Source organism: Oncorhynchus mykiss, chromosome 19 (genome assembly GCF_013265735.2).
Source record: "Oncorhynchus mykiss isolate Arlee chromosome 19, USDA_OmykA_1.1, whole genome shotgun sequence".
Taxonomy (NCBI): Eukaryota; Metazoa; Chordata; class Actinopteri; order Salmoniformes; family Salmonidae; genus Oncorhynchus; species Oncorhynchus mykiss.
The window spans coordinates 3,571,322-3,584,918 of NC_048583.1; the positions used below are offsets into that span (position 1 = coordinate 3,571,322).

At 44.7% G+C, this 13,597-nt stretch overlaps 1 protein-coding gene across 3 annotated transcripts in view; it reads right to left on the reverse strand.

Annotated features, from left to right (window-relative positions):
- Window positions 1-13,597, reverse strand: part of LOC118941414 (microtubule-associated tumor suppressor 1 homolog) — a 90,456-nt gene that overhangs the window by 53,724 nt on the left and 23,135 nt on the right. For 2 of the 3 annotated variants that reach the window (XM_036953975.1, XM_036953974.1), the window contains exons 2-3: window positions 7,498-9,514; window positions 6,029-6,263 (exon numbers count right to left, since the gene is read on the reverse strand). In XM_036953975.1, coding sequence (XP_036809870.1) covers window positions 6,029-6,263; window positions 7,498-9,162 — 1,900 coding nt within the window. In that variant the 5' untranslated portion in view covers window positions 9,163-9,514. The remainder of the gene's footprint in view (window positions 1-6,028; window positions 6,264-7,497; window positions 9,515-13,597) is intronic. The other variant, XM_036953976.1, reaches the window with a different exon arrangement.

The window sequence follows — 13,597 nt, forward strand, 5'->3', positions numbered from 1 at the left end:
GCTGCTGCCTATATACATAGACTTGAAATCACTGGTCATAAATGGAACACTAGTTACTTTAATAATGTTTACATATTTGGTATTACTCATCTCATATGTATATACACTGTATATATACTGTATTTTAGTCTATGCTGCTCTAACATTGCTGATATATTCTTATTTCCATTCCTTTACTTCGTTTTGTGTATTGTTGCGAAATTGTTAGATATTACTTGTTAGATATTACTTGTTAGATATTACTTGTTAGATATTACTGCACTGTCGGAGCAAGAAACAAACACAAGCATTTCGCTACACCCGCAACAACATCTGCTTAACACCTATATGTGACCAATAACATTTGATTGGATTTGAAACAAATGATGGTGAATGAGTAACAGACAGCCTTTGAACTCTTATTTGGGTGGAGAAGGTTTCTCTGAATGTGCTTCTCAAAGACGCCTTTTCAAAATGGCCAGAGTTCGGGGTCAAATTTGGCACCGTTTTTCAGAAACAAGGAAACTTATTGTCCGCTCAGAATTTGACCTTTTCTGACAAGACGCAGATCTGGTTTTCTGATAGATTAATTCTTCCACACACACACACACCCTCAGATTTGTAGAGAGACCCCCGAATCCCAACTGTCCCATATCACACACTGCAGCCTAGCGGTTATGGAAACAAATAGTTAAATTACAGACAGGCTATTGTGGGGGAATCCCGACCCGGGTTAAGCGTGTGTAAATGGAACGCAATTCCTTTTTTTTATGCACTTTTCTCTCCATGTATATATTGACCTTAAACCTAAGCATGAGAATAGCATTCTATTCACCTGCTATTCATTGGGTCTGGAGCTTGAATGAATGAAGGTGTGGAGGAGGTGTGTCTACAGATATGATGTATTCTGACCTTGACTTAATTCCCTCATAATGAATGAAGGTGTGGAGGAGGTGTGTCTACAGATATGATGTATTCTGACCTTGACTTAATTCCCTCATAATGAATGAAGGTGTGGAGGAGGCGTGTCTACAGATATGCTGTATTCTGACCTCGACTTAATTCCCTCATAATGAATGAAGGTGTGGAGGGGGTGTGTCTACAGATATGATGTATTCTGACCTTGACTTAATTCCCTCATAATGAATGAAGGTGTGGAGGGGGTGTGTCTACAGATATGATGTATTCTGACCTTGACTTAATTCCCTCATAATGAATGAAGGTGTGGAGGGGGTGTGTCTACAGATATGATGTATTCTGACCTCGACTTAATTCCCTCATAATGAATGAAGGTGTGGAGGAGGTGTGTCTACAGATATGATGTATTCTGACCTCGACTTAATTCCCTCATAATTTGACCATCTTTACCTGCAAGGAAACCATGAATGTCTACCTACCCGTTTCAAGTGGAAAAAGACTAATTTCTTTTGTCAGACAGAAATAACACCATTCTCCATACATTGTCATTTACAACTTGATAAGAGCTATCGATAAGAGCTAGGTTAATGAGTCATCTGTTTGGATCAGGGGATTGTAAATATAAATGACTTGTTTTAGATCCATTTTACATTATAGTCACTGGAGACAAACGTTAAACCAGTCATTTGGCAGCAACCTGAAGCATTATCAACAAATCAACTTTCCCACAGTAAAGTTTATGAAATGCTTTGGCATTATTCCGTATTTTAATTAATTAATTAACTTTGAGGGATGGTTACTCTCGAATGTCTTAATTATAGGCCACACCCCGACTTTCATGTTAAATATTATCCACTATCAGTATCAACCATCAGTAGGACTAATAACCACACATATTCAACCGCCAATGTACTGTTAGTTCCCTTCGGGTGGTATAGCCTATATTATCATTCCATTGTTTCCTTCACATTCCTTTTCCTCCTCTGTAAACGCTGTCACGTCCGTATGGTTGCTGAGGATCATTAGTATCAGTTGATCTAATTTGTTTTTACACGTAGGCTAACTAAACTGTTATGGAGCGGAGTGCAGCCCAAGCCGTAACAGTTACAACCTGATAGTTAGTGCAGGCAATAGGTGAGGGTATAACCTACTATTGTACATTATTCTCCCTGTTATAATAAGTGAGGGTATAGCCTACTATTGTACATTATTCTCCCTGTTATAATAAGTGAGGGTATAGCCTACTATTGTACATTATTCTCCCTGTTATAATAAGTGAGGGTATAGCCTACTATTGTACATTATTCTCCCTGTTATAATAAGTGAGGGTATAGCCTACTATTGTACATTATTCTCCCTGTTATAATAAGTGAGGGTATAGTCTACTATTGTACATTATTCTCCCTGTTATAATAGGTGAGGGTATAGCCTACTATTGTACATTATTCTCCCTGTTATAATAGGTGAGGGTATAGCCTACTATTGTACATTATTCTCCCTGTTATAATAAGTGAGGGTATAGCCTACTATTGTACATTATTCTCCCTGTTATAATAAGTGAGGGTATAGCCTACTATTGTACATTATTCTCCCTGTTATAATAGGTGAGGGTATAGCCTACTATTGTACATTATTCTCCCTGTTATAATAGGTGAGGGTATAGCCTACTATTGTACATTATTCTCCCTGTTATAATAAGTGAGGGTATAGCCTACTATTGTACATTATTCTCCCTGTTATAATAGGTGAGGGTATAGCCTACTATTGTACATTATTCTCCCTGTTATAATAGGTGAGGGTATAGCCTACTATTGTACATTATTCTCCCTGTTATAATAGGTGAGGGTATAGCCTACTATTGTACATTAGTCTCCCTGTTATAATAGGTGAGGGTATAGCCTACTATTGTACATTATTCTCCCTGTTATAATAGGTGAGGGTATAGCCTACTATTGTACATTATTCTCCCTGTTATAATAGGTGAGGGTATAGCCTACTATTGTACATTATTCTCCCTGTTATATTTGAATGGACACTAATCTTGCAACATTATCATGGGTTGACAAACTGAAGGTGGCAATTTTCAGGATGAATCAAACCACAGTATTTTTGATTAAAGGCTCTCCAAACCTGTTTTATGACTCAAATACTTTCTTAACCCTAAATAACTGACGAAATCAGACTATTTTTAAACCTGTCAATTGGTGCTAAAACAGGGTGGCAGGTAGCCCAGGGATTAAGAGCGTTGGGCCATTAACCGAAAGGTCGCTGGTTCGAATCCCCGTCCCGACTACATGAAAAATCCGCCAATGTGCCCTTGAGCAAGACACGTAACCCTAATTGCTCCTGTAAGTCACTCTGGATAAAAGCGTCTGCTGAATAACCAAAATGTAAAACAGAGATGAAAATGCATTAATTTAGATGGCTTTCTTTCATTGATCCCTAATATTCTGAACCTGTTCTCTCCATATATTCTAGTGAGTCGGTCAACAGAATTCTAAATCAAAGATACAGCGTATTTAAAGGGATGGCTTAAGACACATGTACTGAAAACCCCATGTACTGAAAACCCCATGTACTGAAAACCTCATGTACTGAAAACCTCATGTACTGAAAACCTCATGTACTGAAAACCTCATGTACTGAAAACCCCATGTACTGAAAACCCCGTTGAATGAAAATGCAGAGTGCTTTACGTGACTGAATAAGGTATGTCTGATTACCAAACACTGAGAAGTGCGTAGGAAAGGCGTACATTTTCTACGTCTGATTACCAAACACTGAGAAGTGGTAGGAAAGGCGTACTTTTTCTACGTCTGAAGACTAGATGGAAGACAACATGTTGATGTCTCGCGTAACTAAGACTACGTCCCAAAAGACACCCTATTCCCTATGTAGTGGACTACTTTTTACCAGGGCTCATATGGCTTTTGTCAAAAGCAGTGCACTATATAGGGAATAGGGTGGCATTTGGGACTTACTCCCAATGACCCACGTCACGCTAACAGTAGTCTCAATTTCCTCACACAAGAAAAGCCTTTTGTGTGTATGGGGACTGAGAGAATCAAACATTGGATCCAACCCCTCTGGCAAAAGGAAGAGAGGACCCGAAAGAAGGAAGAAGGAGAGAGCGAGAGGGTTGCATATGCTTTTCGACTTCCTCTGAGAGGACACAGAGGGAAGTTAGAGTAAAATTAGACCGCAGACACGCATGGTCACAAGCACAGCACACAGTCAGTCAGTCTCCCATTTTAAATGGCTTTTAAAAGATGTGTGGTGAGGGAACATGATGAGAGAGAGATGAAAATAGAGAGAGAGAGAGTTATCTTATGTAACTCTGCGCAGAACTGAGACAGACCCAAGCAGAAACACACAGTCTGGAGATCGACACACACACTCTTGCACAGCTAACCTTGTGGGGGACATACAATTCAGTCCCATTCAAAATCCTATTTTCCTTAACCCCTAACCCGTACCTTAACCCTAAACCTAACACTAGCTTCTAACCCTAAAACTAACCATAGCTCCTAACCCTAGACTTAATTCTAATCAGAGGTTGACCGATTATGATTTTTCAACGCCGATACCGATTATTGGAGGACCAAAAAAGCCGATACCGATTAAAAATCGGACAAATTATATATATTTGTAATAATGACAATTACTCATTCAACAATGCATAAATAAGTCTCAAATAAATAATGAAACATGTTCAATTTGGTTTAAATAATGCAAAAACAGTGTTGGAGAAGAAAGTAAAAGTGCAATATGTGCCATGTAAAAAAATGTTTAAGTTCCTTGGTCAGAACATGAGAACATATGAAAGCTGGTGGTTCCTTTTAACATGAGTCTTCAATATTCCCATTTAAGAAGTTTTAGGTTGTAGTTATTATAGTAATTATAGGACTCTCTCTCTCTATACCATATGTATTTCATATACCTTTGACTATTGGATGTTCTTATAGGCACTTTAGTATTGCGAGCCTAATCTCAGGAGTTGATAGGCTTGAAGTCATAAACAGCGCTGTGCGTCAAGCATTGCTAAGAGCTGCTGGCAAACGCAGGAAAGTGCTGTTTGAATGAATGCTTACAAGCCTGCTGCTGCCTACCATCGTTCAGTCAGACTGCTCTATCAAATATCAAATCATAGACTTAACTATAACATAACACACAGAAATACGAGCCTTTGTTCATTAATATGGTCAAATCCGGAAACTATCATTTCGAAAACAAAATGTTTATTCTTTCAGTGAAATACGGAACCGTTCCATATTTTATCTAACGGGTGGCATCCATAAGTCTAAATATTCCTGTTACATTGCACAACCTTCAATGTTATGTCATAATTATGTAAAATTCTGGCAAATTAATTAAGGTCTTTGTTAGGAATAAATGGTCCTCACACAGTTCGCAACGAGCCAGGCGGCCCAAACTGCTGCATATACCCTGACTCTGCTTGCACTGAACGCAAGAGAAGTGTCAATTTCCCTAGTTAATATTGCCTGCTAACATTCATTTCTTTTAACTAAATATGCGTCCAAAAATGACAATTACCGATTGTTATGAAACCTTGAAATCAGCCGATTAATCAGTCAACCTCTAATTCTAACCTAAACCCCATAGAAATAGCATTTGACCTTGTGGGGACCAACAAAATATCCGCAGTCAGTCAAATTTTTGTTTGTTTACTATTCTTGTGGGAACTTCTGGTTAAACACGTCCACACACACAATCTCTCTGTTGCTCCATGTGTTTGTTTCTGTCTGATTGTCTTGTTCTGATCTGTATTGAGTGTGTGTGTGTGTGTGTGTGTGTGTGTGTGCATATGGAGCGTGCGTGTGTGTGATGCGTACGAGTGTGTGTCTTGTTTACCCCATCCAGAGTGTGTGTTTAAGTGCCCTCATCTCTGCAGCAGCAGCAGGAAATGAGCAGGCTGACAATGCAGAGCTGAGAATGCCTTTCACATTCCACTACACCTCACTCACACACATTCACTCACACACACACACAGTTTCAAGTCTCTACACACACAGCAATGTCTTTTCTACACTTTGTCATTTATACACTTTATCAAGTTACTGACACACAGAAAGATGTGTGTGTGTGTGTGTGTGTGTGTGTGTGTAGTCACCAGCTGTCTGACTTGGTCGTCCTCTCGGTGGAGACACACTCCCAGTGGTCTGGCCGTCCTTCCCCGTCGTAGGAGGAGCGGGAGGGGGCAGCCTGGAGCCAAAACTCCCTCCTACTGGAGCTGGAGAGGTGGGAAACAGGGAGGGTCCCCCGGTGTTGCTCGCTCCCCCGGCCCCCCTGCCCTTGACCTGGGGCAGCTGTCTGACCGATGAGGGCCCCAGCTTGGAGGAGACCTTCTGCAGAAAGAGCTGTCGTTTAGTTACCGCGTCCCAGCCCATGGGGCCCAGCTCGGAGCTGCGCACCGAGACCATGGTGTTGGCCATTCCAGAGTCGTAGGCAGAAATGTGGAAGTAGAAGCACACAGGCAGGAGGAGTGAGAAGGAGGGGGAGGAGAGAGAGAGAGAGGAAATAGGAGTAGGCTGGAACTCTGAGGTAAAAAAGTTGCTATTGTACTACATTCCCTCTGGGATTCACTGCTGGGACCAGATTCTCTCCCTCTTTATTCCCTCCCTCTTTATTCCCTCCCCCTCTTTCCTCCCCCTCTTTCCTCCCCCTCTTTCGTCTTCTGTAAACACAGGGCACATATGGAGTGAGTTTGCAGGCGAGTTTTCAAAGAAAAGACTTGACTACTATAAATGTTCAGACTATTCTTACGCTATTCAGAACAGTTTGACAAATGGCTTTTGCCTTCATATGAGAAGTGTCTGAGCAACAAATCTGTTCTGAGGACTGTTTCAAACTGAGAATAGAATGTGGCGGAACATTCAACAACCGACGTGTCACACACACCCGCAGATGTCAAGACATTCCACACAAAAAAATGATTTGACTCATGCTGTCATTCAACAGAACCCCAACACTGATTGGGGTTCAATGTTCAGCATCATACTGCAGTGAATGATACAGTTGACATTGAAACCCAAAGCTCTCCTTTAGCCAAGGATTACTTAAGCCTGACTAACAACATAGTTAAATCATGTGATGACATGCTCGCAGCCAGACTTGCCTGAGGAACTACTCAATCACGCCACTCACAAACACAGGAAGAGTTGAAACCTGTCAATGGATTTAAAGGCAAAATACCAACAACAAACCACTGCCACTCCCTCACCTAAAACCACTGCTCCCACCGTTTAGAGATGAAACCAGCCTTGGGCTTGTTCTATACATGCGTCATATCATCCTGATAAAGTATGTTCCTGGTGACTGGAAATCTCAGTCAGTTCACTAACAGCCCCTGTTGTGGATACTAAAAATACATCTTGAGGAAGTCACTGATCTGGCCAAGTTGAATTGGGTGAGGGCAGTCTGGTGTGTATTGGTTATATCATGTGAAATGCAGATCAGTGATTCTTTCAAGGAAGAGAGGGAGGAACGAAGGAAAGATTTGACCAAACTATTTAAACAGGGCCGTAATAGAACAAACACCACCCCCCCCCCCACCACACACACACACAGTGGGCTACTTACTGTGCCATTTCTTCTCCTTTGTTCTACAGGTGTCTCACCCCCTGCTCCCTCTGTAGTGTCATCTGTAGTGCACACTCCTGTAGTGCACACTCCTGTAGTGCACACTCCTGTAGTGCACACTCCTGTAGTACACACTCCTGTAGTACACACTCCTGTAGTGCACACTCCTGTAGTACCCTCTTCTCCATTTAGGAGACCCTCCCCAGGCGTCCAACGGTGCCCATCCACAGCCAACTCTGAACCCAGAGAGCTGCTGGAGGTGGAGCAAATGCCATTGACTAAAGTGCCCTTCCTCCTCTTCTCAGATTGGTTAGAGACTCTGGGCTCTGTGTTTTGATTGGGTCTGGGTTTGGGGCTCGGCTTCAGCGAAGCTACTTTAGTTTGACCCAAAGACGACCTTTGCCTTTTGACTCCGTCTGGGGCTTTCTTTTCATTGGCCGGAGCAGTTTTTCCTTGCGTCTGATTGGCTGTTCTGGTTGTAGAGGCGGGCCTGGACATGACCTTAGACTTGACGTTCTTCAGGTCGGGTTTGGGGAACCTCTTGACGTCGGTCCTACCAGGTTTGGATGTCGTGGTGACCGCTGTCTTGGCGATGGCGGCGTTCGGTTTGACCCGAGTTGCACACGGGTGTTCCTTGGTCTTGCGGAAGGCGGGGCTCGCACCTTTGGACCCTTTGTTTGGAGACTGGGGAACGGTAAAGGGGGACACTGCCAAATCCACACCCTTGGAGACTTGTACTGAGGTGGAGGTCTGGGAGACTACAGTGAAGCCTTCAGAATCTGGAGACACTATAGTCTCACTGAGAAGAACCTCTAGTGCCACAATAGGCTCGGTGTCCGCTGCCTCCACCATGGGGAGAAAATCCAGAGTGCAGGCCTCCTCGGGCAAATCCACCCCCAGCTGAAGTGCCTCTCTATCGGGCAGACCCGGTGAGCTGCTAGCCCCGGTCTGGAGGTTCTGGAGTTCCATGGTGATGGACCCAGCATGAGGACTCTTCCTCCCCTCAAGGCCCTTACAGAGGTCAGGCAATGGGGCGGAGAGTGGAGCCTGGATGGGAGCCGTGGTGGAGGGGGAGGCCGTGTCCGAGTCCTCCAGGATGGACACCCCGCTGCTGGGGAGCCGCTCCGAGTCGATCAGGCTGATTCTCCTCATCCCCATGTCCGAGCTCACCGACAGGAAAAACCCTTCCTCATCATCCTCGTCACCTGGGATCTCCGTGGCCCCCGAGTCCGGGGAAGAGTCCCTTCTCCCACTGCTGTTGCTCGCCACACTGTTAACGTTGTCATGGAGATCGCCTTGGCTACCGTTTCTATGCTCCCGTATCCCAGCAATGCTCATAGCGAGGGTCAGGTTGTCGTTCCAGGAGTCCTCATCAGCGTCCAGGTAGACGGACACCGAGTTGTCGTTGGATTCAGAGAACTCAGTCTGAGGCAGTTCCGCAGCGGGTGAGACAGCGGCCATTTTGATTTGGGTCGACATAACGCATTCCATGTCGACGTCCAGGCTGCTCAGACTCTGCAGGGAGTCTGGGGAGGAAGAGGAGGATGAAGAGGAGACAGGGAAAGCATTGCCATTTTTGTCGCCGGTGCAGAGGAGGGGGAGCCTCATTCCGGAGCCATTCATGCCCCCGACGGGGACGCGTTCCCCGGGCTGAGACACACTCATCTCTGGTCTTCGGGAGTGCGTGGGGAAAGCTGATGTCGCTAACTGCTAAAGACCTCAAAACAAAGTCAAACCACGGAGAACTCCATGCTTACAACTGTTTACCTATGTAGGCAGACGTCTACTGAGCAAGGTGTTTCATTGATTAAAGCTGACACAGATCAGCGCAATACCAGTGATAAGTAGTCAGCAGTCCCTATAGGCCTAGGAGTCACTGAGAGGTAGATATTGAAGTGCACTTTTGGACAAGTGAGGAAGTGAGGAGTGGTCCCATTCTAAGGCCCCTTCAACTGACCCTTTAGTTCAGTCACTGGAGTGGAGTCCATACTCTTCAGAGCTCCTCCTCTGAAAACCTCTGGAAAACACAACGACAAGGAAACACAGGCATCAATATCACAGTTATTATGTTGAAAATACTTTATTTGACAGTGTCTACGATATTAACACAACAGTATCATAAAACAGAGACAGAAAGACAGAGAAACAGAGACAGAAAGACAGAGAAACAGAGACAGAAAGACAGAGAAACAGAGACAGAAAGACAGAGAAACAGACAGAAAGACAGAGAAACAGACAGAAAGACAGAGAAACAGAGACAGAAAGACAGAGAAACAGAGACAGAAAGACAGAGAAACAGACAGAAAGACAGCGAGACCTCTGCTGCCCTCTGTTGGTTATGATGTGGAAACTCATGTAATGCTTGAATCCCAAATTCAAAAACTTTTTCTCTTGGAAGGATTTTCAAAACAACTGATACCCTGCCGTTCATACAGTAGGTGGCATTACAATACGCAGAAATCCGTCCTAGTTTCCACTAAAAGTCATTAATATGGCGTTAAGAATCTGTTGCCATTTAAACCAATGAGGTCAACCATCTTAGGATGAAATATTGTCCTTAATTAATGAAATTGGCTTTGATACTCATAACCAAGGGTAAATAAAGACACAAGTTGGTCTCTGTAGTATTGAAAAGCTACAAACAATAGCTATGTTGAAGTTTAAGCAATGTTAGAAAGGCCATAGAGTGCATCCCAATGGCACCCTATTCCCCTTTTAGTGCACTACTTTTGAACAGGCCCCATAGGGCTCTGGTCAAAGGTAGTGGTGTAGGGGAGTGTTTCCCTACTCCAGTCCTCTCAACAGCACACATTTCTGCTGTAGCACCGTCCAACCACATCTGATTCAACTTGTCAACTAATCATCCAGCCCTCAAAATGAGTTGAATCAGGTGAGTTTGTCTGGGCGACTACAACACAAATGTGTGCTGTTTGGGGTACTGGAGGACTGGAGTTGGGGAAAACTGCTATAGTGCCGTTTGGGACGAGCCAGATGCCCACAACTCTACAGTACGAGGGTGAATGCAGAGACTAAACTGAACTAAGTGGAGAAACAGAAAAGATCAGGGTGGCATTCATTAGGCACCAAACATCAGAAGGCGGACTGAAACATGTCAGGACGGCCTGAACTTGTCCAATAAGAAACACTTGTTGAATGAACACACCCCAGATCTTGTGCACATGATAACGATGAAGGGGAAAGTGTTCGCTTGCTGAGATACTGAAAACACCAGATGGAGTCACTTTGCTTTTTCCAAGTAAACAACAGATATGCAGCAGGTTCCTGAGAGGGAAAGATCCAGAGAGAGAGAGAGAGAGAGAGAGAGAGAGAGAGAGAGAGAGAGAGGAACCTCCATTTACCTAGCAGTCCTCTGGGAACACGATGCGAGACCTTGGTCTAAACGAGGAACAATCTGCAGCTTGTGGTATACAGGCTCAAAGACTCCCACCTGCCTGTCAGTGTGTGTGTGTTAATCTGGGTCAGAGTGAGAAAGAGAGGGGCTATAATAAGGATCAGTTATAGTTTCATATCCAGGACAGTGCTTCACCAATGAATGGCCCAGTGACAATAGAAAGCCTATGGAGACTATGAGCTCACTACGACACCTAGACAACAGTGAGAGTAACTGATAGTACTGCCTTACCTAGCGTGTTCTCGATAAAACTCCTATTCACTCCAACAACAACCTACTGCACACTCAAATCATCAACCAACCCAATACCTGTCAGCTTGTCATGGTAAGTGATAATTAGTTCTTAAAGCTGCAATATGTAAAACTTTTTAGGCGGCCTGGCCAAATTCACATAGAAATGCAATTTATAGATTGGTCATTCGCATCAAAGTCTAAGAAGCGGTAGATGTGTTCTATGTGCGCTGTCTATGCTTCCCGGATTTAAATGTAGTCTTTAACTTCTGTACACCAGCTTCAAAACAGCTGAAAATACTATATTTTTGGTTTTAGAAAATATATTTCACAGCGGTTTAGATGGTACAAAGACTCTACATTACACTTTATTTTTGTCACATAAATTGAAATGAGGCAAATTTGGGAATTTTAGCAACCAGGAAATGGCGGAGCGTTATCTGCATAGCGCATCTTTAACCGACTTGCCTGGATGAATATAGGTTGAATAAATAAGATTCAGGAAGCCATTCAAATGCACAGTGATGGCATTAACCACTTCATTCAGCAGGCTAATAGGTTATTCTAAAGGCCATCACTTTGATGTCATGACATCACGGTTAATCTGATGTGTGGGACGCAGGTAGCAGTAAGTGAAGACTGCAGTCACTGCATTGTTATCCAGTCAGTGATCATGTCTAACCATGTATCTGTAGTGCTGTGGGGACTCTTCCCTCTGCTGTTCTGAGTTGTGTTACTGGTGCTGTGGGGACTCTTCCCTCTGCTGTTCTGAGTTGTGTTACTGGTGCTGTGGGGACTCTTCCCTCTGCTGTTCTGAGTTGTATTACTGGTGCTGTGGGGACTCTTCCCTCTGCTGTTCTGAGTTGTATTACTGGTGCTGTGGGGACTCTTCCGTCTGCTGTTCTGCGTTGTATTACTGGTGCTGTGGGGACTCTTCCCTCTGCTGTTCTGAGTTGTGTTACTGGTGCTGTGGGGACTCTTCCGTCTGCTGTTCTGCGTTGTATTACTGGTGTTAAGGGGATTCTTCCCTCTGCTGTTCTGAGTTGTGTTACTGGTGCTGTGGGGACTCTTCCCTCTGCTGTTCTGAGTTGTGTTACTGGTGCTGTGGGGACTCTTCCCTCTGCTGTTCTGAGTTGTGTTACTGGTGCTGTGGGGACTCTTCCCTCTGCTGTTCTGAGTTGTGTTACTGGTGCTGTGGGGACTCTTCCCTCTGCTGTTCTGAGTTGTATTACTGGTGCTGTGGGGACTCTTCCCTCTGCTGTTCTGAGTTGTGTTACTGGTGCTGTGGGGACTCTTCCGTCTGCTGTTCTGCGTTGTATTACTGGTGCTGTGGGGACTCTTCCCTCTGCTGTTCTGCGTTGTATTACTGGTGCTGTGGGGACTCTTCCCTCTGCTGTTCTGCGTTGTATTACTGGTGCTGTGGGGACTCTTCCCTCTGCTGTTCTGCGTTGTATTACTGGTGCTGTGGGGACTCTTCCCTCTGCTGTTCTGCGTTGTATTACTGGTGTTAAGGGGACTCTTCGCTCTGCTGTTCTGAGTTGTATTACTGGTGCTGTGGGGACTCTTCCCTCTGCTGTTCTGAGTTGTGTTACTGGTGCTGTGGGGACTCTTCCCTCTGCTGTTCTGAGTTGTGTTACTGGTGCTGTGGGGACTCTTCCCTCTGCTGTTCTGCGTTGTATTACTGGTGCTGAGGGGACTCTTCCCTCTGCTGTTCTGCGTTGTATTACTGGTGCTGTGGGGACTCTTCCCTCTGCTGTTCTGCGTTGTATTACTGGTGCTGTGGGGACTCTTCCCTCTGCTGTTCTGAGTTGTATTACTGGTGCTGTGGGGACTCTTCCGTCTGCTGTTCTGCGTTGTATTACTGGTGCTGTGGGGACTCTTCCCTCTGCTGTTCTGCGTTGTATTACTGGTGTTAAGGGGACTCTTCGCTCTGCTGTTCTGAGTTGTATTACTGGTGCTGTGGGGACTCTTCCCTCTGCTGTTCTGAGTTGTATTACTGGTGCTGTGGGGACTCTTCCCTCTGCTGTTCTGCGTTGTATTACTGGTGCTGTGGGGACTCTTCCCTCTGCTGTTCTGCGTTGTATTACTGGTGTTAAGGGGACCCTTCGCTCTGCTGTTCTGAGTTGTGTTACTGGTGCTGTGGGGACTCTTCCGTCTGCTGTTCTGCGTTGTATTACTGGTGCTGTGGGGACTCTTCCCTCTGCTGTTCTGCGTTGTATTACTGGTGCTGAGGGGACTCTTCCCTCTGCTGTTCTGAGTTGTATTACTGGTGCTGTGGGGACTCTTCCCTCTGCTGTTCTGAGTTGTATTACTGGTGCTGTGGGGACTCTTCCCTCTGCTGTTCTGAGTTGTATTACTGGTGCTGTGGGGACTCTTCCCTCTGCTGTTCTGCGTTGTATTACTGGTGTTAAGGGGACCCTTCGCTCTGCTGTTCTGAGTTGTGTTACTGGTGCTGTG